We start from the raw sequence: 25466 nt of genomic DNA, 5'->3' as shown, positions 1-25466 counted from the left end.
GCCTTCTGGGCCTACATTTAGCCCCACTCGCATCTGGATTAAAGACACTGGCAGTGTGTGGCATGTTGCACGCTGGTACACGTTGCAAGGTGCCAGCAACATGCTGAACACACGGAATACGCAGTCCCACTCAGAGAAATACATTTTCAAATAGCATTCAAATTAAAATACAACGGTGATGGAAGCTCAATTTGTTTTGGTACCCTCACTATAAGAAATTATTTTTAGGAAGAATCTACACAGATATTATAAAACAAAGTTCTTGAAAACAGACAAAGCCGCCTTTGACATGTAGAAATGTCAAAACTATTTATAGCTTCAACCAGAAGATAAAGACCAGAAAAATTCAAGAACAACAGAATTCAAGAACAATTCGTTCTCAAATTTCCAAAATTTTAAGCTTTAAATAAAGCTATAGGACCAAATTATGAACCATTTGTTTACATTTTTTGAAAGAACGTTAATGAATTGTCAGGGATTGGCTTTTACCGATAGAAAAAATTTGTTTGATTGTCTAACAATAAAACAATGTATTCAATGTTAAAGAGTTTAAAAAGTCACTATGAGAAATACATTAATTTTATTAGTTTTCCTCTTATAGTTTTTAAATCAACTCACAATTTAAAACTTAAGGCAATCCTTAAAGAATCAACTTTAAATTAACCACTTCAAATAGTTATTCTGAGTGTGGAAGAGCTCTGCTCAAATATTTTCACAAGCAATAAGGCAACAAATAAGAGCAGGTAGACAGGGACAGACAGAATGAGTGAGTGGGAGGGAGCCTTTGGCAGAGATAGAGACCGAGGCAAACTGGCTAAAACCAGCAACAGGACAATTAAATTATGCAGGATTTTTCAGTGCTTCGCAGGCTCTCTTTCATTTCGTCCGGAAGCAGGACTCCAACTCGAAATGCCACTCTTGTCAGGAAATTTGTTGGTGTTTCCAAGGGGCTTAGGCTAAGCAAAGATAATTATTTTCTGCCTCTTTGGATAACACGGCGTAAGTATTATTTGTTGGTTTAGTAAAAATGTTAGCTTTTTGTGCACTAAATAGTTTTCATTGAATTTTAGTTTAATACTGAGATATTCGGTTTAAAGAAAAGTAAATAAATATTTAATCTTTATTAAAAGAAAACTTTGTGTTTAGCTTATAAAAATCCGTGTTGCTGCTACCGTTTTTTGTTCTTGAATTATTTTGAGCAATTCTATTCAAGAAGAATTGGGTCTTGAACATATGTTTGTAAAAGGTAGACCAATAAAACTGTTTACTAGTTAATATATAGGTAATCGCTTTAAATAAAAGTAAATAAATATTGTATCTCCATTTAAAGAAAACATTGTGATTAGTTTATTTAAATTCGAACTACTATTTTTTCGTTCTTAAATTATTTTGACCAATCCTATTCAAGAATAATTGGTTCCTAAACATGTCTTTGTAAATGGTAGACCAATAAAATCTTTATCTGAGATATTCGATTTAAGTAAAATAAAATAAGTATTTTAGCTCTATTAAAAGAAAAACTTTTGCGTAATTCATGTTTTTTTAGTACCTGTATAACTTTAAGCATTGCTTTTCAAGAATAATTGGTTCTTGAACATGTCCTTGTAATAGGTAGACCAATATTTAAAGAGACGTTATATTGTAAATCGGAGTACTCGGTTATAACATTCCTACATGACTCTCTTGACTTTGCCCTGCGTAGCTAATTTTCCCGATCCCCTCTGGCAATCCAATTTGTAAGTCCAGCAGTTCTGCTCTGCCCCGCTCTTGTAATGATAAATCATCTTTTGTGTTCCCGCTTTGTTTTCTCTGATTTGGTAACCGATTTCTCGGCTCATTCTACGGATGCCTCTTGAGGCATATTCAGTGCCAGACTTGGGATTCGGATTCGGGTTCGGGTTTCAAGTTGGGGCTTCTTCTTCACCTTGGCTGGGCAGTCGAGAAATTCAATGTAATTCCATGATTGTTGCGAGCGGCGCACGCATTTTGATTGATACTTTAGCACTACTTAAAGGCCATCGGCCTGCTCGACTCCCCTGCCATCCGATTTTGAGTTCCGACGAAAATCGAAAAACGAAAAATGAAAAACAATTGCCGGGCGAAATGCATTTCTGTGGATTCATCATCAATCTTTATCGTTCGTTCCCCCTCGCAGCGGTTTAGTCACCCAAAAAAGTTGATTTCCTGCTGCGCTTCGAAATTTTCCAATTCCTGTGGCGCTCATTAGTCGACAGCAGGATGGCATGGATAGGTTCCCCCGGCAGGTGGGCAATGGGCGGGGGGTCACTAGGGGGCGTGGCCAATGTCCGGACCGCCACTTGTCGCGACCTCGACTTTGACATCGGTTTGAGTTCGAATTTGAGTTTGGATTTTTGCTCATTTCGTATGCCGTTAGGCGGCCCAATGTAATTATTCAATACATTTTACGTGCCCAGAAAGCCAAACATCTCGCTGGTGGCAGTACTATTGCCAGTGCCACGCCCACTTCCACACCCACGCCCCTGACTTTTGGCCCCATCTGTGGGCCAAAAAACGTGTGTGCTTGTGAGCCGCATTTGGGCTTTTCCACTTGAGCTTCATTAGAATATGTTTGTATCTGGGATGTGTCATTGACTTGTTTCGCCTGACCAGCTCCATCTGTATATTCCCGCCCCCCCAGCTCTGCCCCTTGCCAACTTCCGCTTCCTTTTGCCACTTTCTGGGCACTTTTGCAATTTATTAAACATTTTATTGCGCCCCAAGGCGTACTTGCCCACAAGCAAACGGCTCCACAGAAAAGCAATACGAGTGAAGGTTAAATGTGGGGAAAATGGGGCCGCAATTCTAAGGAGCGCAGGACAATTAAAGGTAGGTCGCTATGCAAAACGATTCCAACACAGGTGGCCACAAATAACCCATCTACCAATAGTTCGATATGTTTCAGCCGGAGAAAGGAAGGATTGGAGTTGGGCTTTCCAGGGGGAGAAATTTGCAATTCATGGAATGACTTATAGTGGTCGCAATTGGGGGTCCTATGAAATGGTTACTTAAACATAAGTTTACTTCTTCTAAAGTCATTACCCGCTTCTTGGCAAAGTCTTAGAGCAAGGAAAAATTATTCTTGAAAGTTTCGACACGTCTTTCTCTAAATGGAGGCAGTTAAAGTTATAGTTTTACGACTATTAAACCCTCTATTTAACATGCCGAAATTCAGTGAGTCATTAAATCCTACAAGCTACTTTCACCATAACTTATGAAATTTTTTCAGGCTTAGTTCACCTCCTCCACTCGGGTATAAGTAAAAAAAAAAATATTTAACATAAATGCCTATAAAAATGTAGCCTATCTTACAGCGTCGGTTATTTTTCCCATATTTTCTAGATCTTGTACTTATTGAGATCCTAACTTTAACTTTCATACTAATTTTTTTGAGTTAGGATTGGAAACAAACATTTGTTAAGTAATGCTTTTAAGACATACGCGGATCCCTCGGGGGTATACGGGGAATAGATCCCGCCCACTCGGGTTAAAAAAGATATGTAATATGTATTTATTTCAAAAATTTTTTTTGTTACCCCCACAATGGGATACGCCACTGTCTTAAGAACAGGATATGATTTGGGGTTCGGTTGTAAACTTTTGGGATCCAGTTCTTGTTGATGATTTCCCACCTATGAAGCGATTATTTTTAAGAACTTAAGAACTTGTATAGTACATAATAAGATATATATACATACATATGTATTCCCTACTCCAATCCCGAAACCCCGAACCCCAAGAATTCACGATAAGTGCCGCTGAGTGAGCGCCTTTTTCGACACTTCCAAACTAATTTCAAACTTTACACTCGAATGAGATTGGTAAAAAGCGCAGCGAGTGCAAGGGCAAACACAAACACTATCAAACACTGAGCACACACACTGGCGCGGGAAAACAAAAAAAAAATTGATTGCCGGACAGATTGACAGAGCGAGCGAGACAGCTGATGGCGAAGAACTACCAACAATGTCAAAACAAATGTTACAGCAGCGCGTGCAAGAGGGGGTGGACGGGGGACGGAGAGAGAGAGAGAGGGGTGGTGATGCCTGCGGGCGGCGCGTTTTTATGTTGACGCCGCAGTCGACGTCGGCAGCGCTGCCCGCAGCTGTGATTTGGTGTAGTTGTGCTGCTATTTGTTCCCGCCAAACAAAGCGGCATCTCGTTCTCACTCTCTTTCTCTATCCCCTCCCCCTTTCTCTCTCGCACATGATGGCCCGCGGCTTTCAGATACATGTATGTCTGTATGTGTATGTTTGTATGCAACTCTGGAGGATTTTCCGAGTAGTTAATGGAATATATTCCAAATTGACATTATGCCGATGCAAGGGCAACAACAAACATCAGTTACATCTATCCCGCAAAGTTGCGTCAAGTGTTTGGCCAGCTAAAGTGACATTCGCTGTATCGGATGCAGCCAGGCGATTGCATTGGTTATCGATAAGCCACAGGCTAATCGAAGAGGCTTTCATTGCAACCCATCCTAATGCATTTGTCAAACTTTCACACTTTTTCAAATACGGAACCCACATACATACATATCTTTGTATCTTTGAAATGTTTTAAGAAGATCATATGGTTACGGTTTGAACTGACAGTAGATCTTATCATATCAGATTAACATTTACTGAAATCAAACAGTCATGCCTGGTTCTTAATATAAAAGTCTATTAAAGTTTGTATAAAATTTTTAATGACCTTAGAAAACTTTTGTGATCTGTGGGTAAATGATCTAAAGAATATAGAAATGAGATGTTTATATTTTTAATGTGTTTTAGGGAAATACAACCACAATGGGCCAACCATATTCAAGTATAACATTTGAAATGATAAATAAGCAGGGACAAAAAACTTAACATAAATATTTTAGGACCGCTTAACTTCTAGATCTTTCAGTTTAAAGTTTGGTTGGGAATGGCTGTAATAACAAAAATTTAGTGGAAACCTTCGTTTTAGCATTTTGTTTTTTTCCGCCCAAAAATGAAAACCCCCAACAGATCTGTGCAGGCGATTTTTTATTGTGGCAGATGGTGGTTTGAGTTTGAGTTCGAATTCGCATACGAGCCAACAACTTTTAATTTACGAGCGGACACAGTAGTCATTTGCTTTGCTGCGTATTGTTGAGGGTTCTTGGGTACTTTTTGAAAGAATCCCTTTGGGGTAAATCACCAGGGTATCAATTATTCGGCTAGCCTGGACTATTTGCTTTGTTTGTTGATCAGTTCAGTTGTGCCTGTCTATTGCTGTTGATAATCCCTGGGCCCTGTTTCAATCTCGGCCACACCTCGGCGGCAGATCCAGTTCCAGGTCTGGGTTCAGGTCCTGCTACGAAAACCCGGGTCTTTGGTTCTCTAGAGGGGAGGGCGGGGAAGATGGCGGTACAGGCAAAGCCAAATTGCGTGTGCAAACAGAGCTGAGCTGCAGCTTCATTAGCGAGGGTTGCTCGGGACAAACACAGGCACACACATCCTACATCCTCCATCCTAGTACGTACGGACAAACATGTGTGTGCACTGGCGTTTTATTATTATTTTCTTTATTGTTTAGCGCGTTATAATTGGGGTGCCATGAGGGGGGTGCAGTCAGGCAGTCAGGCAGGATATTCATATGGCTGAATACGTATGTGGCATTGTGTGTACATGCAACTACATAAGTTGTATGCACTCTCCCGGAAGACCTATATTCTGTTTACTCAACTCAACACACGGTGCAAGTGGAGTCTGAATAGTCCGTTGTGTGTTTTCGACAAATATATATAGCAAGGAGGTTGTGTTTCTGTTAAGGATAAACAAAAGGCCAAGTTAGCCGTTGCCTTTGCCTATCCTTAGAAAATCTATAACTGAAATGTGAGTCATTAAACCGGCTTTCAGATAAATGCATTTTACAAATAACTTAATACCTACATTTACGCTTCAATGATTAAGATATTCGTTTAACATTGATTTTTAAAAGGATTAAAGCTTAATTCGATTTAATTGATGAATTGCCTTAATTAAAGATATAATTGAAATCCCAAAATGCAGCTTTAGGCTTGTCGTTTTAATGGGTCTTATTATCAACAATTATTTGACCACAATCACTTACATTACATCTCAACTTCATTGTGCTTTTCGAGAACTACAAGTTGCTGCATAGATTTTGCACTTTGGCCAACGGACTTCCAACTTCCTCTTTAATGTTTCTGTGATTGTTTGTCACTTTGAACGTCAATACCGATTGATAAGGGTTTGTTCAATACAACAGATTGTCCAGCTTGTTATGTTGGGAATTCGAACTATTCGATAGGGATTGGTGGTGTAGCACACACTGCAGATGTCCTATAAATTAATTAAATAAACTGTAATTCCATTTATCAGCACTAATGAAGAACGGCGGGCGCTTTGTAAAATAGTTTAGGCAGAAAGAGCCAAATTAGCATATAACAAGCGAACCCATATCAAATGTTAAGTAATAGACGCAGGTACTGGCCATATAACTCATGTGGTTGTCACACACACGTTCTACACACTACACACTACCACACAACCACCCCCAATCCCCAATCCTTCTACTACAAACCCATCTCGGCTGTCAAAAACAGTTTATAACGCCTGGAATTATGCCACACATAAATCAAAATTGACGCGTATACAAATATCATGACATGTGGGGGATGGGGTGTACGAAGCGGAACTACGAGCCCCCTTTCCTGGGCTCCTATTTATGGCATATTGGGCTGCTAAAAGTGTGTAAAATTTATGCAGATTACAGAAATTGCTGGGATCGCTACCTGATCAAAGTGGAAGTTGGAGTGGAAAACTGAGACGTTGCTTTCGGCTTAAAGGAAATAAATAACACACAAGCCTGTCAGAGGCTACGAAGTATTGGGAATCTAAGTTTCAATTTACTTCGTGTTCTACCCAAAGTCAACGCAATTTACTTCAGAACACAAGCCTGTCAGAGGCTACGAAGTATTGGGAATCTAAGTTTCAATTTACTTCGTGTTCTACCCAAAGTCAACGCAATTTACTTCAGAACTGTTTTCGGGACATATCTCAACCGCTTTACAGGTTCGAAAGAACCCCCAGAACCATACATTTTCATGTAGATTAAATGTATTTTCTTGTTTTGAATACAATGGTACTTTATTGTAGTAATACTGGCAGAAAAATGTTTTATATAGCGATATATCCCACCTGCCAATTCTGACACTCCGTTTTATTGATAAGTAGTATTGTTTACAAAAGGATGTTGTTAAAATAATCTTCATGCTCACATATAAATCAAACCTGTAGACGGCACTTTCTGGGTGTTTCTTATTCGGCGGTCGCAGCAAAAGTGATCTTTATTGCACAGATTTGTACAGGCTTAGCCTATTTCACAAGCGTTGGGGGTATACAGTATGAGGGAGTGAGACAAGCATAGTGTTTCTTAAGAGTAACAGAGATGTTAATGTGTGTTTAATAATAGTGTGACCTAACTTAACGTAGTATGTATGTATGACAGATGCTTAGGAATATGTATGTGTGTGTGTGTGTGCTTGCTACAAACCCAATTTAACCATTCTTAAAACAACTTACCTCTAATTTTAAAGAACTGTGCAAAACTTGTTTTTAGTTATTTGTAGACTGAGTTCTCTTTGGTTATTTTAACACTTAAAAAGGAACAAAAGGTAAATCTTTATTCTAGTAATACTGGCAGGAAAATTTTTTATATAGTGATAGCCAATTCTGACTTTCCGTTGTGTTGATAAATAGAGTTGTTTACAATAGAATGTTATAACAAATATCTTCATACTTATATATAAATCAAATCCAATTTTACCATTCGTAAAACAGCTAGCGTAAAAACAGTTAGACTGAGTTCTCTTTGGTTACTTTAACACTTAAAAAGGAACAAAGGGTAAATCATATAAATGTAATCCAATTTTACCATTCTTAAAGCAGCTTACCTCCTCTTTTAAAGAAATTTGCCAAACTTGTTTTAACTTGTGTGTAGGGTGATGTCTCTTTGATTATTTTCACACTTAAAACCAAAAACAAAAGATAAAGGTGAATAAAGATGATATAAAAGATGATCCCAGCTTATGTATTTTAAATATGCTCTGCAAGGACTCACCACTGGAACCCCTAACCTTATCCTTTCTACTCGCAAGCTAGGATAGACCGAAAGAAATCGCCTTTAGGGTCGGATAACAGTCATTACAAGTTGGTGACAAATTCAGGAGACACATTTTGCAGGGATTTATGCGGAAAGTTAAATATTTTTCACGCCCTGCAAAAGCAGGGGAGGGGGGCTTCAAGAACGTCTAAATAATTAGATAAACATTTAAGCTCGACGAGGCAGCCAGCGAAAAGGAAAAGAAAGTAAAATGAGGCGAAGTGACAAGGAGACGGACGCAGCGACAGACACATTATGTGGGATGTTCTGGGGGGCGGGGAAATGGGAGGAGTACGTGACCATAACCATAACATGAACTGCTGCCACCGACCTCTGCCCCGCCCACCCTCGCTCTCTTTTTGCGGGTTCAAAGCGGAGAGACGACGACAAACAGGAAATATTTAACGTGCCAACAACAAAAGTGAAATATAAATAAAAATAATAATAATAATGGGCAGAAAAGAAACGTAGGGGACGCAGCGAGAGTGAGAGCAGAAACGCTCTCTTCGGCCCTCCATCTCTCTCTCTCTCACCCGCTCTCTCTCTCTCCAAAATGCCCTTTTCGTATGTTTTTATATACGGGGAACATCTCGCTGAGAGAGAGAGAGAGTGCTCTCTCTGCTGGAAATTCTCGGCTGGTTTTCCCGTTGTTCCTTGCGAGGAAGCCAGGTTTTTAGGCCATTTTCTCTCCAACTTTCGAACGCGACGGAACGCGCCTGCAGCCAGCGGACTGCAGCAGAACAGAATCGAAAAGATAAAGATACTGAGATACGGTTCGGCTTCTGATTCGGTTTCGGTTTCGGTTTGGGTTCAAGTGTGTGTGTTGGTGGGAATTTCTTCTACTGCTGCTGCTGCTGCCGCCTCTTTTTTGGATATATATGGATATTTATGCTTCGCGTGCCCGCCCGCCCGTTAAACAAAAAACTAAACGCCAGCGTGCGTATGTATATGTGTGTATGTGCTAGTGTGGATAATTAAAGCAACAAAACAACGAATACGAATACGAGTACGAAATGCTTTAAGACCGAGATTAAAGTTGAAGGTCGGTCGGTGCTGTTGTTGTTGTAGTGTTTGGTTTGGTTTGCTACAGTGGAAAACGGATTCGGATCCGGATCGCCAGCCCAGCCTGCCCAGCCTGGGAACACGGATAGCTTGGATAGCTTGGATAGCGTTAGCGTTGAACGTTAGTATACCAACGAAAGGCTGAAGTCGTTAAGCCAAAGAATACGAATACGCCAGCAAAATAAAAGTAATCGTGCATTGCTCCCTCTCTGCTGCTGCGCATGTTTCTCTGCCGCAGTCGCCGCCGCTGCCTGCATTTTTAGTTTCGCCCCGACTATTACAGCATGCTTTACATTCCGTTTACATCACGTGTTAAATAACTGCTGGCTGTCACTGTTCGCGGCTCAGCGTGTGTGTGTGTGTGTGAGTGTAATTGTGTGTGCAATTGTTGTTGTTTGCCCAAGCAAATATGCAATGATTTTTGCGCCACCCACTCTCTTGGCCCCCTTCGTGTGTGTGTGTGTGTGTTGGATACACACCCCCACATCCAGCACGCACACATACACAAACTCACAACTTCTGGCGGAAGTGGAAGTCGCTTTCGGTGTGTGCGTGTGTATCTAATGGGATTTTCTAATAAAATTTAAATTGTTGCCGCTTTTGCCGTGCGGCGTTCTATGAATTTAATATGACCCCTGTGTGTATGTGTGTGCGTGCGAGTGTGTGAATAGGGGCCATAAAGCTTTGCTTATGGCTGGAAAATTAAATAGAGTGCATAATTTAGGCATCAACTTTGCGTTGAATGCATAATAAACTGCTGCAATTGAAAGGCTCCATCTACCAAAAGGACCACTACATAAATATCGGATAACCTTAGCTTGTGCGAGGGAGGTTTAGATCCGGGAAATATGAAGCTAAAGAGCCGACGGCAATCAAAAAGTGTCTGATTAAATTGTTTCAAGTGGAAAGCCGTATTAAGTAACACCTACAACGATGTGCCAAAACTATTGTGCCTTAGTTAACAGATATCTTTAAATCTTAAACATAATTCGCCAAACAAATTGCTTAGATTATAGCCATTCCATACATAAACTCTTTAGTTTGTTGAATACTCGGAACAATCACATCACAGATTGTAAATGTTTCTGTTTATTTGTTCATCAAATTTTTTTTTGCTCAAACTTTGCAACTACTGAAAGAGCTTCAAATAAATTTAACTACTGACTATTGAAAAAAAAGCACTTTTAAAATTTTAAGTTGCAGTAGGATAACATTTTTTTTATAAAATAAAGTTAATATTACTCCTAATTGAATTTATTAAAATCATTAAACAAAAGTCATAAACAAACTGACAGTTCTTGGCCAATGGTCCTCCCAATTTAATGTTTTTTATTCTGAAATAAAAAGGTTTTAAAACATACCAAATGTTCTTTAGCGTAAGTGGTTTTATGGTTTTTTGCAGTGAATAGTCGAGCTCTCAAACCAATTTTAATAGCTGGTTAAGGATTTCGCAGTTTTGAAAAATTGTCGTATTCATTTGAACTTTTACACCCAAACAAAAATTACAATCACCCGTTTGCTCGTCACCATAAAATATATGGGAAAAAGGAGTTTAATACATTTTCTTACCAAAAGGACTACTTAAGGGGACGAATATTCTTTCCGGGGTGATACAGAGATCTCTCTAAAGTTTTAACCAAAAACTTAAAATTTTCTTTGATGTACTGATCAATTTAAATTAAAGTTGGTTAGAAAATATTTTTGTTTCTGTAGGAAAGCCTTACTTTCCAAATGTCTTAAGTTCCTAAGAATTCAAGCAACCCTAATTGAAGTTAATTTTCCCACATTTTATTGTACAATTTGGTTTTAAAAAACAATTATAAGTTTATGTTTGTCCCGCTCTCGTATTTACTTCCTTAACAAATTTTTTCTGTGAAAAATCGCGCGCTAAATAAGCAATTTCGATTTATATCTGAAACAAATCGTTTCTTTACTCTTGTCTCCTTAAATATTTTACATGAGTTTTTGAGAATTTGTGAGTTGGCTGCGCGTGAGCTTATTGCTTTTTTAAGAACCCGTATTAAAAAAAAAAATCTTTTAAAATTATAAAACATGGTTTTCCAAGCTCTTTCTATAAGCCAAACATTCCTTTTGATCATTAAAATAGCCTTGAAAACCCCTAAAATAAAAACCTTAAAAATTAACAATAAAGAAGATAGCTACCTTCCATAACAAAGCAGAGAATTTCTACTCCTGTGATGATTTCCGTTAAAATTGCAGTAAAATTCTCAAAAAAATGGCCGCGTTTGTTTACCCCATCTTAAAAATAACAAAAATGCAGAAGGAAGATGGACACAGTTAACATCAATCCGCCGTAATAGGCTTATCACAAAAGCAGCTTGGTCGTCGTAATCTGTGGTATCTCCCGGGTAGACAAACATAAAATATAAAGTGTTTCCATTTCATGTGTTTTATTTTCCTTTATGTATATTCAGAACTTGTGTGTTGTAGATCTGATATTTCAGTAGGTAGGACGGCGCTGCTGATTACAAAAAGGTCCGAAACCTCTATAAAGCCGTCGGAGAACATAAAACTTCGAACCCGAGAAAACCCAAGACCCAAGTCTGGTTTTTGGGTCTGGAACCTAAGTTGAAAGCATTACCTCCGTATTTAACGATTCGTTTAACAAGCGAGAGCAGGTGGAATGCCACTCCCACTATGATGTTTTCCTCTGAAATGACAATAAAATATTTTACAAATTCATAGCAATCACATTTCCCCAACCATTGAATATAAACATTCAACATGAGAGTGAAAAGAATACTCGCACGCTGCATTTTGTTAATTCTATTAAGGGATTAATGGGATCAAATGCATACACAGAGAGAAAGCAGGTCGTTATTAATTAAACTTAAATTTGTTGCTTTTTCTGATATGTCACTATTTGAAATATTTAAATATGTATGTATGTAGGTTAGAACCTGTTTCAAATCCGAATGCTGTTAAATAAACTTTCAATATAAATTACAAATAACAATGTTGGATTAAGTCCTTTAAACAGTTCTACATTTTTAAATTGTCTATAAAGAATAATAAAATCAAAAATCAAATTGTATTTCTTTTTCAATGTCAAAACTGGATCTCGAATAGAAAAATACCCTTTTGTGTAACCAGAGGATTTTTTTTGTATACTTGCCGTCCGTTTAGTCCGTTCATCCCGTTTCGTTTCGTTTGCTCCCTCTCCCTTTCTCCGTACGTACGTGTGTGTTTAACCGAAACCACACTCACACACACGCAACGTGGGCTACCTGAAACTGAAATTTTCCCGCATTAGATTGCGGCCCTTGCCTTCCATTCCTCTTCTTCCCACAGTTGTTGTTGTTGCTGCTGCTGTTATGTTGCACGCGGACAGACAATCGTAAAGAAAGATAGAGAGAGAGTGAGATGGAGAGGGGAGCTGTGGAATGGGTGAGAAGCGTTGACGAGGGGGAGGGGGAGGGAGTTGCCTTTATTTTCTTCCTTTTTGGTCTGCCTCTTTCGTTTGCTCTTTCTTGCCTGTTGTGTTCTCCTGCTTTTTTTTTTGTTTACTTTATGCTTTCGTTTATCGACCCGTTTTGTGTGAGTTTGGTTTGTGTGCTACATATGCGGGGTGCTCTCTCTCTCTCTCTCTCTTGCATTCTCTCACTTGTTCTCTTGCAACATAAATATCAGATCCTTTTGCATAAGATGACTTTTTAAAGCTTCAATTCTTAGAGAATATATTTACATGTTTTAAAAAATTATTAGAAAATTAAAACTTAAGGAAATATTAAATTAAATGAAAATTCCCAATTTCCCTTCTCTCCGCGCCCTACGCTCAAATTCCAGTTTCGTATCTGCCTGCCTTTGAGTGCGCATTGTTTTGGGAAATTTATCAGCTGTTAGCGGCGCGCTGTTAGCGTTTGCAGTGCAGAGCCGATAGCTGTCGGCGCTCTCTAACACTGGCCAGCGAATAAACAAAATGAGTCGCCCGCCAACACTGCCAAGCAAATAAACAAAAAGGGGGGAGAAAAAAAAGAGATAAAAAAGCGTGTAAAAAAAGACCAAAGCATAAACACAAACAAATTAAAGGTGCAGAGCAATGTAATTGCCGAGATGGTGAATTAAAATTAGCATTCGATCGTACCCCACCCAAGATGCCGTCCCCCTGCCTTGGCCCGCGTCCAAAAGGTGTGGCTGTAACCACCGAGTGTGCAGCCACAGTGGGGCCAGCCAAATCCCTCCGAATATCAGTTGTAGCCGTAGTGCCCAGCAAAAGATAACGCCCGTACTTATCACGTTCCCCTCCTCCTTTTTGCAGCGGCGTTGCCACCTCACTGAGCTGCGCGGACTCCAGCACGGGCTCCAGTGAGGATGCGTCCGATCCCGGCTCCCCGTACAGTGCGCACTCGCAACTGAGCGACCTGCCACCATCGCCAGCCATCCACCACCACCACAGTCATCTCAGCCAGCACAGCATGTCCAAGCCGACGACGCCCCAGCGCCACGGCAACCCCAACCTCCTGCCCACGCTGCAATGGCCATGGAACACCAGCCTGGGCAGCACCTCCACCGCCGTTCCCGCCGCCACGGCCAACAAGAACAAGCGAACGGCCGCGGGATCTGGGACGGGAGCGGGCGAACTGCCCAGCACCTTCGATGCCAGCAAAAGACTGAAGGTCGCCGCCATGGAGGAGTCCCAGACCAAGATCACCGGCTTCTTCAAGTCCCAGATGAAGCCGTCTCCAAATGGCGGAAAGCTTTCGCCACAGCCTGGACAGCAACAGCAGAGCAATCCGGCCAACACTCTGACCATGAGCACACCCGCCACTACAGCTTCGCTGAACAAGTACTTCAATATCCTCTCCCAGCTGAAGGAGCAGAAGGCCCAGCAGCAGCAACAGCTACAACAACAGCAGCAGCCGCAGCCGTCGGCCAAGGCTTTGTCCACAGCCACTCCATCGATTCCGGTTGCTCCTGCGCCTCCCGCCCCGCCTGTGGTCACTCCCAGTTCCAGTTTGCCCGTGCCAGCGCTGAAAAAGATCGAGCGCAGCACCAAGCAACCGGCCAAGATTGCCCAGGTGGCGCCCAATCTGCGCAAGACGCCCAGCAGTGGCTCCTCGGGCAGCTCTTCTTCGTCCTCGTCCAGCTCCTCCAATGGCTCAAGTACAGGCAAATCACCAGCCAAGAAGCACGTGGCCATCGCTCCCAGGACGCCGGAGATGAAACAGCAGCAACAGGGCAAGGCGGCCATGGTCTACCGACCGCCGGCAACGAGCCCCGCCCTGAAGCAAAAGCAGATCTCACCACCCGCCCCCGTAACGGCCACGGCACCCGCTCCAGCGCCAGCACCAGCACTCAATCCTTCGCCCGCTCCCGCCAATCCAACGCTCTACCAACTGCCCGTGCAGTTGCCCAATCTAGTCCAGCTTCCGCCCCAGCCTGCCCAGGCAGCTGCTGCCCAGTATTTCCTCAATGGAACTGTCTTCAAGCTGTTGCAACAGGTGACAACGGCGACGACGACGACGGCCACCACAGCCACCTCGGCGGTAGCCACGGCTGGCAACCCCTTTGGACTGCTTAATTTGGCCACGGCGGGAAATCCCTTTGGTCTACCGAACGCTGCCGGCGGGCAGTTTCCCATTGAGGCTGGTAGCTACCTCCATCATCAGCTGCTTCTCGCCAGGCAGAACAACATGAGTTTAAATGGTAAATACGATTTGCTTTTGATAGAGGTTGTCCAACCTAATGCATCTACTTCCCATAAAGACATCCCAATATTCCGATTGTACAACAATTTGCTTATGTTAACTTATATTCCTTACAGAAAACATGGCTTCCAACCCGTGCGGCAACATGAACTTTGTTAATCCACTCAACAACCAGCAAGTGGGACTCAAGGATAACAAACTATATATAGTTAACTCGGCCGAGTACCTAGGATACTTAATGAGCTTGCAGATAGCTTTGAACAACCAACAGCATCAGCAACAACAAATAATATCTGCCACACAGCCGCCACCACTGGCGGCCACGAACAACAGCAATACGAACACTGCCACTGCCACTCAGCCGCCACCATTGGCAGCCACGAACAACAGCAATTCGAACACTGCCAACAACTCGACTGCCAGCAACAGTAACAACCACAATGCCTCGAATAATCTAAGCAACATCAACAGCAACAACACTGCCATACAGCCTCAGCGGGCGATTGTGAAACCGCCGATGCACAGTTCCACGCAGCCGCCTCCGCTGGTGACGATTTCCGCTGCCGCATCTTCGCCGGCAGCCAAACGGTCACTTCCCGCCGCTAAGCCATACCAGAAGCGGCTGCCCACAAAGGGAAGAGTGGGAGCGGCTTCTATTATTGCCACGCCCACCACTCCGCCCCCTCTGGTGCCCACGTCGGCCACAAAGGAGCTGGGTCAGCTGCGAAAAAGCACGGGGACCACTGGGCCACCCGCAACATCAACGCCGACCCCAACGCCTCCGCTGGTGAGCATCGCACCCTCGAAGCTGACACCCACGATAAGCATGTCCAAGCAAGGACCTACGATTAAGCTGGCCAACAGTGCGCCCGATCTCTTTGACCTGGTCAAAAACTCCAAGGTTGTGGCCAAGGTGTCGCAACCGCTAACGCCACTGCCCTTCAGCTCGCCGAGCAACAGCAGTAACGGAAGCCACTGCCTGCGATCCTCGCCAGCGCTGTCCAACTCAAACTCGTGCACCCTGTCGGCCTTCAGTAAGATCAAGGTGGAAACGTCGGAGCTGGCTTCGCAGACCGGCTCCACGGTCTCTTCATCGATGCCTCCAATATCACCCAAGCCCCAGAGCTTCGCCGGGCAGCTGCCCAAGAGAGAACCAGAGTCGGAGGCCGAGACACTGAAGCACGATCTTTTGCCCGACTGCACCAACAGCAACTCAAACTCGAATTCGTGCAGCAGCAGCACCTATTCACACTCGGTCAGTTCGGCAGCTGATCTCTCGCTAGAAGCCTCTACGCCAGCGCCATCTCCTTCGCCCTCAGCATCGCCATCCGGCTTGGGATCTCCATCGCCGGCGACCAGCAACATGAGTGGCAGCAGCCGACGAGCAGCTAGCCAGACTGACATGCTCAGCGAGCTGGTCACCTCGTCGTGCATCTCGAGCGGCGGCGATGATTGCTCTCAGGCCACGGACTCGCCTCCACCGACGACACTTCCCCTGCAGCTGGTCAAGAGCGAGGACCTGATCCCGCCGACACCCACGGCCAGTGGCGGAAGCAGCAGCGGGAGTAGCAACTACGATGAGGAGGACGACAAGTCGGTGGCCTCGCTGGAGACCCATCAGACGCACAAGCGGCTGAGGGACCTGCCAACGCCGGAGTCTGGCATCGGTGGAAGCCTGAGCAACAGCGAGAGCAGCAACTCAATAGCAGATGCCATGTGAGTAGATTTTAGAGTTGGAGCTTTCTGCAGGGTTGCAAAAAGAATATATTGGATCTTGTAAGCATTCATCATAAATTAATTTATTAAATTTTCAATACTAGTTCCTCCAAATCCGCCTCTGTGGGACCACCTACCACTGCAGCGAGCAGTGCCTCCTCCTCCGCCTCCGACAGCAACTCACTGGCCAGCAATGCACCTTCTCCCGCCTCACCGGACGACAGTTCTGCAGCTCCGTCGCCCTCCTGTTCAACCTCCACGGCAGCCTACATTCCGCCCAGCACTGAGGTGGACATTGCGATGGTCGAGGCCACCAGCAAAAGTCTGCCGAAGAGCGCCATTTCGCCGATCCTCTCGCAACCAAAGACCATCCGCTTCCCGGCGGGAGCAGGGGCAGGCGGAAAGGGCGGAAAGCGGCACGACGGCGTCTGCTACTGGGACAAGTGCAACAAGAAGCACGAGAGCAACTCAAAGCTGCTGGACCACATGCAGACGCACCACGTCAACACGCAGACAGGCCCCTTCGCTTGCCTCTGGGTGGGCTGCAAGGTGTACAACAAGGAGTCTTGTTCGCGACGCTGGCTGGAACGACACGTGCTCTCCCACGGTGGTTCCAAGCAGTTCAAGTGCATCGTCGAGGGCTGCGGCCTGCGGTTCGGCTCACAGGTGAGTACCAATCGCATACATTTTGTATGTAACCTCTATAACTCTGAGTGTTATTATCTTCTTCTAGTTGGCGCTGCAAAAGCATGTGAACAACCACTTTAATGCCACGGACAATGCCAAGGAGAGCACGAGCAAGCGCACCTCAGATCCACCTGTGCCCAAACAGCTCCGCAAGAATGGCAAGAAGCTCAGATATCGCCGACAGCCCTTCTCTGGTTAGTATAAATAATTAGTTGATTAAACAGATCTACTGATCTTTACGGTGAAACTACAAGATACTAATTCGATTTATTAACTTTCAGCTCGCATGTTTGACTTCTTCGACACGGGCATCATGGAGGGGCTGCAGCACCGCCTGCGCCAGATTAGCACACTCACGAACGGAGCCCAGGCCATCGAGTTTCAGGGTCAGTGTCTGATGCGAAGGCGCAACAGCCAGGGCGGCTACGAGTGCTTCGTGCGCTGGTCCCCGCGCGAAATGTGAGTTAATCTAAAGCACAGTCTTTGGCCCAGATGTTTACTGTTCTTCCTCCCTTCAATAGCATCTCCGACGAATGGCTACCGGAATGTTCGAATCGGACGCGCCAGCACACCAAGGTACTGCACATCAAACAGATGCGGCCAGCTGAAAAGACGCGCGTGGACAGTCTGCTTAGCACGGCCTTCCGGTTGCGCTATGACTCCCAGCTATTTGCCGACAGTTACAATGTAAATGAGCAGCAAGTCGGCGAGCTGAGCGGCAGCGACTGCGAGGAGGATGGAGATCAAGATGACGAAGAGGCCGACGATGATGATGATGAGGAGGAGGAAGACGGCGGCAGTAGTTCGCGCAGTGCGAGCTGCGAGACGGTGTCCAGCTATCAGCAGGTACTAAGCATCGCCAAGCTGCAAATGCAGCAACGCCGCAAGCACCCGCGAAAACCACCCAAAGTTATGCCGTCGGCGAGGGAGCAGCTGGTTCCAACGGACGCCCTGGTGCCCATTTAGGGCCCTGGCAGATTTATAGTATTCCCTAAGTAATTAAACGACAAACGAGTAAACAGTGACAAGTAGACTAGTTAGTGTAAGGTACTACCTACGTATATATCCACTTATGTATAGAACTATCAGTACTCCCGCTTTGTTCATTTTTGTTGTGTTTGGTCTGCATAACCAGCCGTTTAGTTTGTTGATCCCAATAGATCCTTGTACATATTTCGGGATGGAAGCAGGATTGAGAGTCAGGAGCATTTAGTGGCCACCTTATCGTAACCCACCCGCGCGTTCCAGCAAGTGCTGTTATGAACAAATGTCCTAATTTCTAGAGTTATAGTTATAATTTAGTTCTTAAAGTGTACATTTAGTAGAGATTTATGTGGAGATGCCCGACTGTACAAGACTTGTTTGAAAGCCAATTTTATGTTGATCTATTTTAAAATTTAAAGTTAAATTTCGTTTTCGTTTTGTTGCCCCTCATCGTATTGAATTCTACTCTTAGAAACTGGCCAAACTTACACTGAAAGCGGAAAAACTACGCACACAACTGAGCAGTTTTAGTTTAAGTATAGTGAAGTGGAGTGGAAGAACACAAGACTTGAAGCATTTACCGCTACAAAATACGAGAAATATTTGTAAAACATTTTGTACTCAACTCGAACAGCAATGCAAACAGTTTTAAGCCTAAGTTAGACCCAAGCCCAAGACGATTATCCATTAATTTAGTGCAAATCGAATTCGAATGCAACTTTCGCCAATTCATCAGCGTCTCTAGTTCGTTTTGTGAAGATTTGAGGAGACGGCAATAATGCATAATGTAAATAGTATAATATTAACTAGTTTCGCTTTTAAACTTACATTAAAACTATTCATTTAGAACTTAGCCAAGGCAAACCCAAGTAAAATACGCAAAATAAAGTTAAAGAAAATCAACAATCAACAAGGAAAATATAACAAAAGAACCCCTTATGTTTTCATTTTTTATGATTTTACGGACGAACAGAAAGCGATTTCGATGCTGAAAAACCACGATCCTTCACATACTGTTCTATTTTGTGTACATATCCGATTGGCAAACCCAACATTCGAAGCATATAAAGTGAAACGGTAACCGTAATTTATAATTTTGTATGCCAATGAATTTATACGTGTTAAAAGTAAGTAAATTTTGAATCAAGAGCCGAAAAACATGAAAACAAGAGTACTCATCACTGCCAAAAATGTAATGAACAACAAGAACACAGTTGTTAAGAACGACTGATTAATTTAGTGTGCGAAATGAGCGGAGCCAGAAGTAATTATTAATGCCACACCCCTAATTCCAGCTCGAGCACTTTCCCTTTGTTGCACAATAATGGCTCGCCAAGAGTCGAGTATATCAAATATATCTGTGTGTTGTCTTAAGTAGCTGTAGATGCGTCTCTGTGCCCCCCAACTAGTTTAAGCTTATAAGGAAGATTGAAAAATATATATAAATGTACGTGTATATCCACATATATCCAGAGAGCAGGCAGGGAATCTCTAGATCACTGCCCATATACATGATTTAAAGCAATACTCTTACGATAATCGCCGATCAAGCTTAGTTGACTCTTCCATTCGGTTAGTCTTTCGATGCCTTTCGCCCCAGTTGTTCAACGCTTTGTACTGCAAACAATGAAGAAGGAGAAATCTAAAACTAATGGTAATAAGTATCAAACAAGAATCCATGAGAAGCAAAGGAAAAAAATTTAAAAATAAAATAAAACTACCTCAAATTTTTGCAAGCATAAAACACACAAAAGAATTTTTCGAGACAAGTTTTCTAGAGCGAAGAGAGTATATAGGTGCAGCGTTATAGGGCAGATAACCCTAGATCCGTAGATCCGAACAGGGCAGAGCCGAGAAACAAGGGAAAGTATACACGATACACGAGTAGTACACAGAAACAAACAAGGGGAAACCGTAGGCTAATTCCATATTTTGCTAATATTGCGTACAGTCTGTAGGATAAGCAGCGATCCAGTTAAACTACGTTCACCTTTGCTTTTCCTTTTCGATCCCCTCGGAGGAACCTTCCGAGACGATAATCCAAATATGCATTTGCCTTTAGCCCTCAGCTCAGTTTGAGTTTGTACATAGATTAGTTTATCGAATACGAGATATATATTCAATATCATAACCATAATTTAAATATTACAACCGCTTTAATGAATTGCAGACAGAAATTAATTAAGAACTCATAATTATGGTAATTAACAGGCGTACATACACACAAGTATACAGGAGAAGTATTTCTGAACATTCGGTTATTTCGAGGTATGTCCTAGTTGATTTCGGAATCAGTTCTGGCCAAATCCAAGGCGCAAACACAACCACAACAGCAGCGGTCTTGCTTCGAATGTAACTAATGTAATCAAAAGAATTATATACATATATATATTATTGAACTCTATATACACAACATAGTATGTACAAGTGGACTCAAACAGATTCTGAACCCGAAGAAAATGTAACGCGCTGAGGAAAGAAAAATATATGAAAACAAGTAATATGCTAGCTTCGTAGTTTTATTTCGACCTTAGCGAGGGGACTGGACCAAATCACTGTTATTATACGTTTTTAATCTAAAATCAGCGGTCAAAATTGGAACATTTATTGGATCTATCCAATTATGCTCTGGGAACTTTTCTGCTTTTAATCCGATCCATGGCTTGTAGGAAATACTTAACTGTGGCTACATAGTGCATATCGGTAGAATTCAAATCCATAACTGTTAAAGTGAGTTGGTAGAATCCATGGGGAAGCGGTGGAATAAGACTGGTATCCAGATATCCGTCGCGGCACGTTACCTGGCCCTGTAGTTTGAAAAATTTTAAGGACTATTACTACCGAAAAATCCGGTGTTTTAGAAATACCGTAAAAGGGCAGGAGTGGTTAACATTAGTGAACCGCTTCAACAACTTCCACGCGATGACGCCATAAGGTATATAGTTCCTTTTTTCAATCACCTCGCACATATTAATGGTAACGTCAACTAGGAATGGCTTGTACTGGTTATTGTAGTCCTTCTTAAAAAACTGCACCCGAAACTAGGAAATAAAGGCTTTTACATCGGATTGTATGGAAAATATAACCATTGTCTTACAACTGGAGTTAGTAAAGGTATAATCAAGAAGGCATCCACGTTTATCACACCCATATTCCAATTGATCGGCTTAACATGGCATGTGACGTCACTAACCCGAGTCTTATTGACTAGGCACTCAATTTTGGTAAACTTGTAAGTTAACTGAGCCTCCAACTTGCGGGATAATAAAGATATTAAGTGTTTTAAAACTGAGTTTAAAACCTCACCATTTGCCAAGCCAAGCAGATGCCCAGAAAAACCAGCACCGCGGATCTCATTTTCGCAACTGACAGTGAGCGGATTTGAATGACTTTATTATAGAAAAACCATTAAAACGATTAATTATATGTTTTAATCGAAACCGAGTGATCAATGGCCGCGTTCAGCATAATGCCTAATGACTGATGGAATTCCTACGATAGTTCTTCGCCGAACACACATGTATACTAGTCATGGTTCAAAAATTCTTGCATCATGATTAACAAAAGGCGAGTGTAAAATAAAATATGTAAAATGTTATTAATTAAATAACTATTCTTTTTTTTATCGTTGAATTAATATATAATTTAGTCAGAACATTTAAAATAACAATGCGATTGGTACAATTCTCAGCATTTAGATAGCTATTGCTCAGCAAAACCAATTTAAATTTATACTGAAACAATATTTTTAACAATGTGGGGCCATACAGACTTAAGACTGAAACAAACTACGCAGGAACCCACAGAATCTGCATGCGACATCCCAACAACAAACAATAAAGTTTGCCACGCCCACAAACCGCCGACAAGCTTCAAAAAATCGTAAATCTGATCGCGGATATTTGATTCCGTAGCCTTGTAAACAGCGAACGTTTGCTACGTGAATATGCCACGCGCACTCTAACGCCCACAAGTCGCCCAAGCCTGTGGCGCCCACAATTTCAGTGCTAGAAATAAAAATTTAACTGAAATCTTGTCAATACCTACCGATTGACTCAAAAAAAGTTTGCACCCCAAATCTACTAATGCTGAAATCTGTCTGCCGCCTATATAACCATTTATTGAGATCGCGGGTAGGTGGCGCATAACAATCTCGCTGTTCTGCTTGCATATCTTAATCTCCTTTTGGTCCCTTTAGCTGAGTAACGCGTATCTGATAGTCGAGGTACTCGACTACAGCGTTCTTCCTTGTTTAAACTAGTAACCCAACTGAGCTTTCGTCTTGCGGGATAATAAAAGTCTTTAGTTTTATCCTAAAACTATTTCGAAACCTCACCATTTGCCGAGCAATGCAACTGCCCAGAAACCGGAACCAGAGCGGATTTTAATGATTTTATTATGGAAAATCCACTAAAACGATTTAAAATATGTTTATATCGAAACTGTATGATTAACGGCCGCGCAGAACATAATAATACCTGATCATCGATGGAATAGTCAGTCATATCTTTTAAAATGGCCAGGCGATTGGTACGAAATTCACCATTTAGATAGGTATTTTTTGAGATCTCAGCGTTCATACGAACAGACGGACATAAGATAAGACGGATATGGCTAGATCGACTCGGCTAGTGATCCTAACCAAGAATATACACATACATAATTACATACTTTCCGACGAATACATTATACCCTTTTAGTCTTCGAGTAACGGGTAAAATGATGCAAGTGCCACAAGGAGTTAGCTTTCAGATTCACGCTTAAAAGAATACATTCTCTCAACAGGACTTTATATGTCTAAGAAATTTTAGCCGGAACTCGAGAAACCGGCCCTAAATCACTATGAATCAAACAGTGTTAGATGGTTTGAAACAATCAAGTAGTTCTGTAAAAATATTCCTAGAATTGAATTGGTTTTTTAATTTCTGTACATTTAATAACTTTTCGATGGAGTTTTGTATTGTGATGATTTTTTTTCACAATTTCTGGAGTTTCATGTAAAATAAACAAATTTTTAGTAATGCAATACCAATCGGTTTATATAAAAATCGTATATACTCTCATGTGCGACTTGTCACTACGTGAACTGCCGTCCCAAAAACTATGCACTCGGAATTTTTTTGCTTTTAATGTGATCCATGACTTGTAGGTAGAACTTCACAGTGCCTACATAGTCCCTATTTGTAGAATGGAAGTCCACAACTATCAAACTGACTTGGTAGAATCCTTGGGGAAAAGGCGGAAGAAGACTGGTGTCTAGATATCCATTGCGGGCTGTTAGCGGTCCCTGCAATTAACAAAACTTTAAGGGCAATCTCACAAGAAAAACCCGGTGCTTTAGAAATACCGAAAAGGGACAGGAGTGGTTTACATTAGTGAAACGCTTCATAATCTTGAATAAAATGACGCCATAAGGTATGAAGTTCCTTTTTTCAATCACCTCGCATATTTTGATGGAAACGTCAACTAGGAAGGGCTTATACTGGTTACTGTAATCCTTCTTAAAAACCTGCGTTCGAATCTGAAAAACATAGTATTTAATCTTTCACACTAGATTTTATGTAAAATGTTAACATTGTCTTACAACTGGATTCAGTAAAGGGATAATCACGAAGGCATCCATGTTTAACAACGCCATATTCCAATTGATCGCCTTCACGTGGCATGAGAAATTGCTAACACGCGTCTGATTAACTTGGCACTCTACTTTGGTGAGCTTGTAAACTAACTGAGCCTCCAACTTGCGGGATAATAAAGATATTAAGTGGTTTGAAACTGAGTTTAAGCCCTCACCATTTGCCAAGCCAAGCAGATGCCCAGAAAAACCAGTACCGCGGATCTCATTTTTGCAACTGACAGCGCGCGGATTTTAATAATTTTATTTTATAACATGATGATCAATGCCCGCGTTCAGCATAATGCCGATGACTGATTGAATTCTTACGATAGTTCTGCTAAACACACATGAATACTAATCATGGTTCAAAAATTTTTGCGTTAACAATTACTATTAAATTATTAATAAAATAACTTTTTTTTTTTTGATGGTTCAACTAATATAGACCTCAGTCATAGCATTTAAAATAACAACACGTTTTGTACGATTCTCAGCATTTAGATAGCATGGCGCAACAAAATAAATTTAAATTAGTACTGGAACAATATCTTAGCGATATTGGCGTTACAGTGGGCGTGGCACTCGGCTAAAACAAACTAGCATTGCGCAGGGACCCACAGAACCTGCATGTGAAATCCCAACTTTCTAGCTTTTGTTCTTTTCGAGATCATAACCAACAGACGTACGGAGATTACAGTATTCAAGGCATTTCTTGTTTTGAAACATTTGTTCAGTTTGATATAGTATGGTGGTGTTCTAGATTCGTCGGAAAGTATGTAACAGGTAGAAGGAAGCGTTTCAAACCCTATAAAGTATGTAGCCGAGTCGACATAGTCATGTCCGTCTGTCCGTATGAACGCTGTGATCTCGGAAACTATAAGAGCTGCAATACTGGGATTAGGCATGCAGATTCTAGAGATTCCTGCGCAGCGCGAGATTGTTTCATCAGTGTGCCTTGCCCACAAACCGCCCAAAACTGTGGCTCCTACAATTTTAATGCTTGAATAAAAATTTTAACTGAAGTCTATTGTTCTCATCAATACCTATCGATTGACCCAACCACGCGTCACTCTAACGCCCATAACGCTTAAATCTTTCTGCCGCCCGCATTACAATTCAGGTGATACTGTCACTCACATCGCATAAATTGAAATTATTACGTCAACTAGGAAAGGCTTGTACTGGTTACTGAAGTCCTTCATAAAAAACTAAATCCGGATCTGGAAAATAAAAGCTTTCATATCGGTTTGTGTGAAATACTGAAACATTGTCTTACAACTGGATTCAGTTAAGGCATAATCAAGGAGCAATCCATCTTTACCACAGCCACATTCCAACTGATCGCCTTAACGTGGCATGCGACTTTTTGACACTCTATTTTTATACCCGTTACTCGTAGAGTAAAAGGGTATACTAGATTCGTCGGAAAGTATGTAACAGGCAGAAGGAAGCGTTTCCGACCCCATAAAGTATATATATTCTTGATCAGGATCACTAGCCGAGTCGATCTAGCCATGTCCGTCTGTCCGTCTGTCCGTCTGTCTGTCCGTCCGGATGAACGCTGAGATCTTGGAAAC

General features: G+C 42.1%; 3 protein-coding genes across 5 annotated transcripts in view; 1 reads left to right on the top strand and 2 right to left on the bottom strand.

Annotated features, from left to right (window-relative positions):
• Positions 1 to 20057, top strand: part of LOC119549392 (zinc finger protein jing) — a 133330-nt gene extending 113273 nt beyond the window's left edge. The window contains exons 1-7 of one of the 3 annotated variants that reach the window (XM_037857444.1): positions 8862 to 9337; positions 13496 to 14883; positions 15002 to 16601; positions 16706 to 17267; positions 17335 to 17482; positions 17570 to 17747; positions 17810 to 20057. In XM_037857444.1, coding sequence (XP_037713372.1) covers positions 13653 to 14883; positions 15002 to 16601; positions 16706 to 17267; positions 17335 to 17482; positions 17570 to 17747; positions 17810 to 18254 — 4164 coding nt within the window. In that variant the 5' untranslated portion in view covers positions 8862 to 9337; positions 13496 to 13652 and the 3' untranslated portion in view covers positions 18255 to 20057. Of the gene's footprint in view, positions 1 to 8861; positions 9338 to 13133; positions 13267 to 13495; positions 14884 to 15001; positions 16602 to 16705; positions 17268 to 17334; positions 17483 to 17569; positions 17748 to 17809 lie in introns of those variants that run through there. The other 2 variants (XM_037857443.1, XM_037857442.1) reach the window with 2 other exon arrangements.
• Positions 20058 to 20893: 836 nt separating this feature from the next.
• On the bottom strand, positions 20894 to 21629 carry LOC119549566. Its single transcript, XM_037857717.1, has 4 exons — positions 21579 to 21629; positions 21370 to 21525; positions 21140 to 21313; positions 20894 to 21079 (listed from the first exon to the last, which is right to left on the bottom strand). Exons 1-4 carry the CDS (start codon positions 21627 to 21629, stop codon positions 20894 to 20896), a joined length of 567 nt encoding a protein of 188 aa, XP_037713645.1.
• Positions 21630 to 23373: 1744 nt separating this feature from the next.
• On the bottom strand, positions 23374 to 24116 carry LOC119549565. Its single transcript, XM_037857716.1, has 4 exons — positions 24066 to 24116; positions 23857 to 24012; positions 23620 to 23793; positions 23374 to 23559 (listed from the first exon to the last, which is right to left on the bottom strand). The coding sequence occupies exons 1-4, from the start codon at positions 24114 to 24116 to the stop codon at positions 23374 to 23376; spliced, it is 567 nt and encodes a 188-aa protein (XP_037713644.1).
• Positions 24117 to 25466: the final 1350 nt, after the last annotated feature.

Source organism: Drosophila subpulchrella, chromosome 2R (genome assembly GCF_014743375.2).
Source record: "Drosophila subpulchrella strain 33 F10 #4 breed RU33 chromosome 2R, RU_Dsub_v1.1 Primary Assembly, whole genome shotgun sequence".
In the NCBI taxonomy this organism is placed as follows: Eukaryota; Metazoa; Arthropoda; class Insecta; order Diptera; family Drosophilidae; genus Drosophila; species Drosophila subpulchrella.
The sequence above is the reverse complement of the archived record's forward strand: the minus strand, read 5'-3'. Positions and strand labels throughout refer to the sequence as shown.

Excerpts from the sequence above, each read along its gene's own strand:
- LOC119549566 (XM_037857717.1), bottom strand. The coding sequence starts at position 21,629 with ATGAGATCCGCGGTGCTGGTTTTTCTGGGCATCTGCTTGGCTTGGCAA. Across the intron at positions 21,526-21,578 it reads TCTGCTTGGCTTGGCAAATG|TTGGAGGCTCAGTTAACTTA; the intron begins GTGAGGTTTTAA and ends TTATCCCGCAAG. Across the intron at positions 21,080-21,139 it reads ACCACTCCTGCCCTTTTACG|GGCCAGGTAACGTGCCGCGA; the intron begins GTATTTCTAAAA and ends TTCAAACTACAG.
- LOC119549565 (XM_037857716.1), bottom strand. The coding sequence starts at position 24,116 with ATGAGATCCGCGGTACTGGTTTTTCTGGGCATCTGCTTGGCTTGGCAA. Across the intron at positions 24,013-24,065 it reads TCTGCTTGGCTTGGCAAATG|TTGGAGGCTCAGTTAGTTTA; the intron begins GTGAGGGCTTAA and ends TTATCCCGCAAG. Across the intron at positions 23,794-23,856 it reads TCCCTTTACTGAATCCAGTT|ATTCGAACGCAGGTTTTTAA; the intron begins GTAAGACAATGT and ends TATGTTTTTCAG.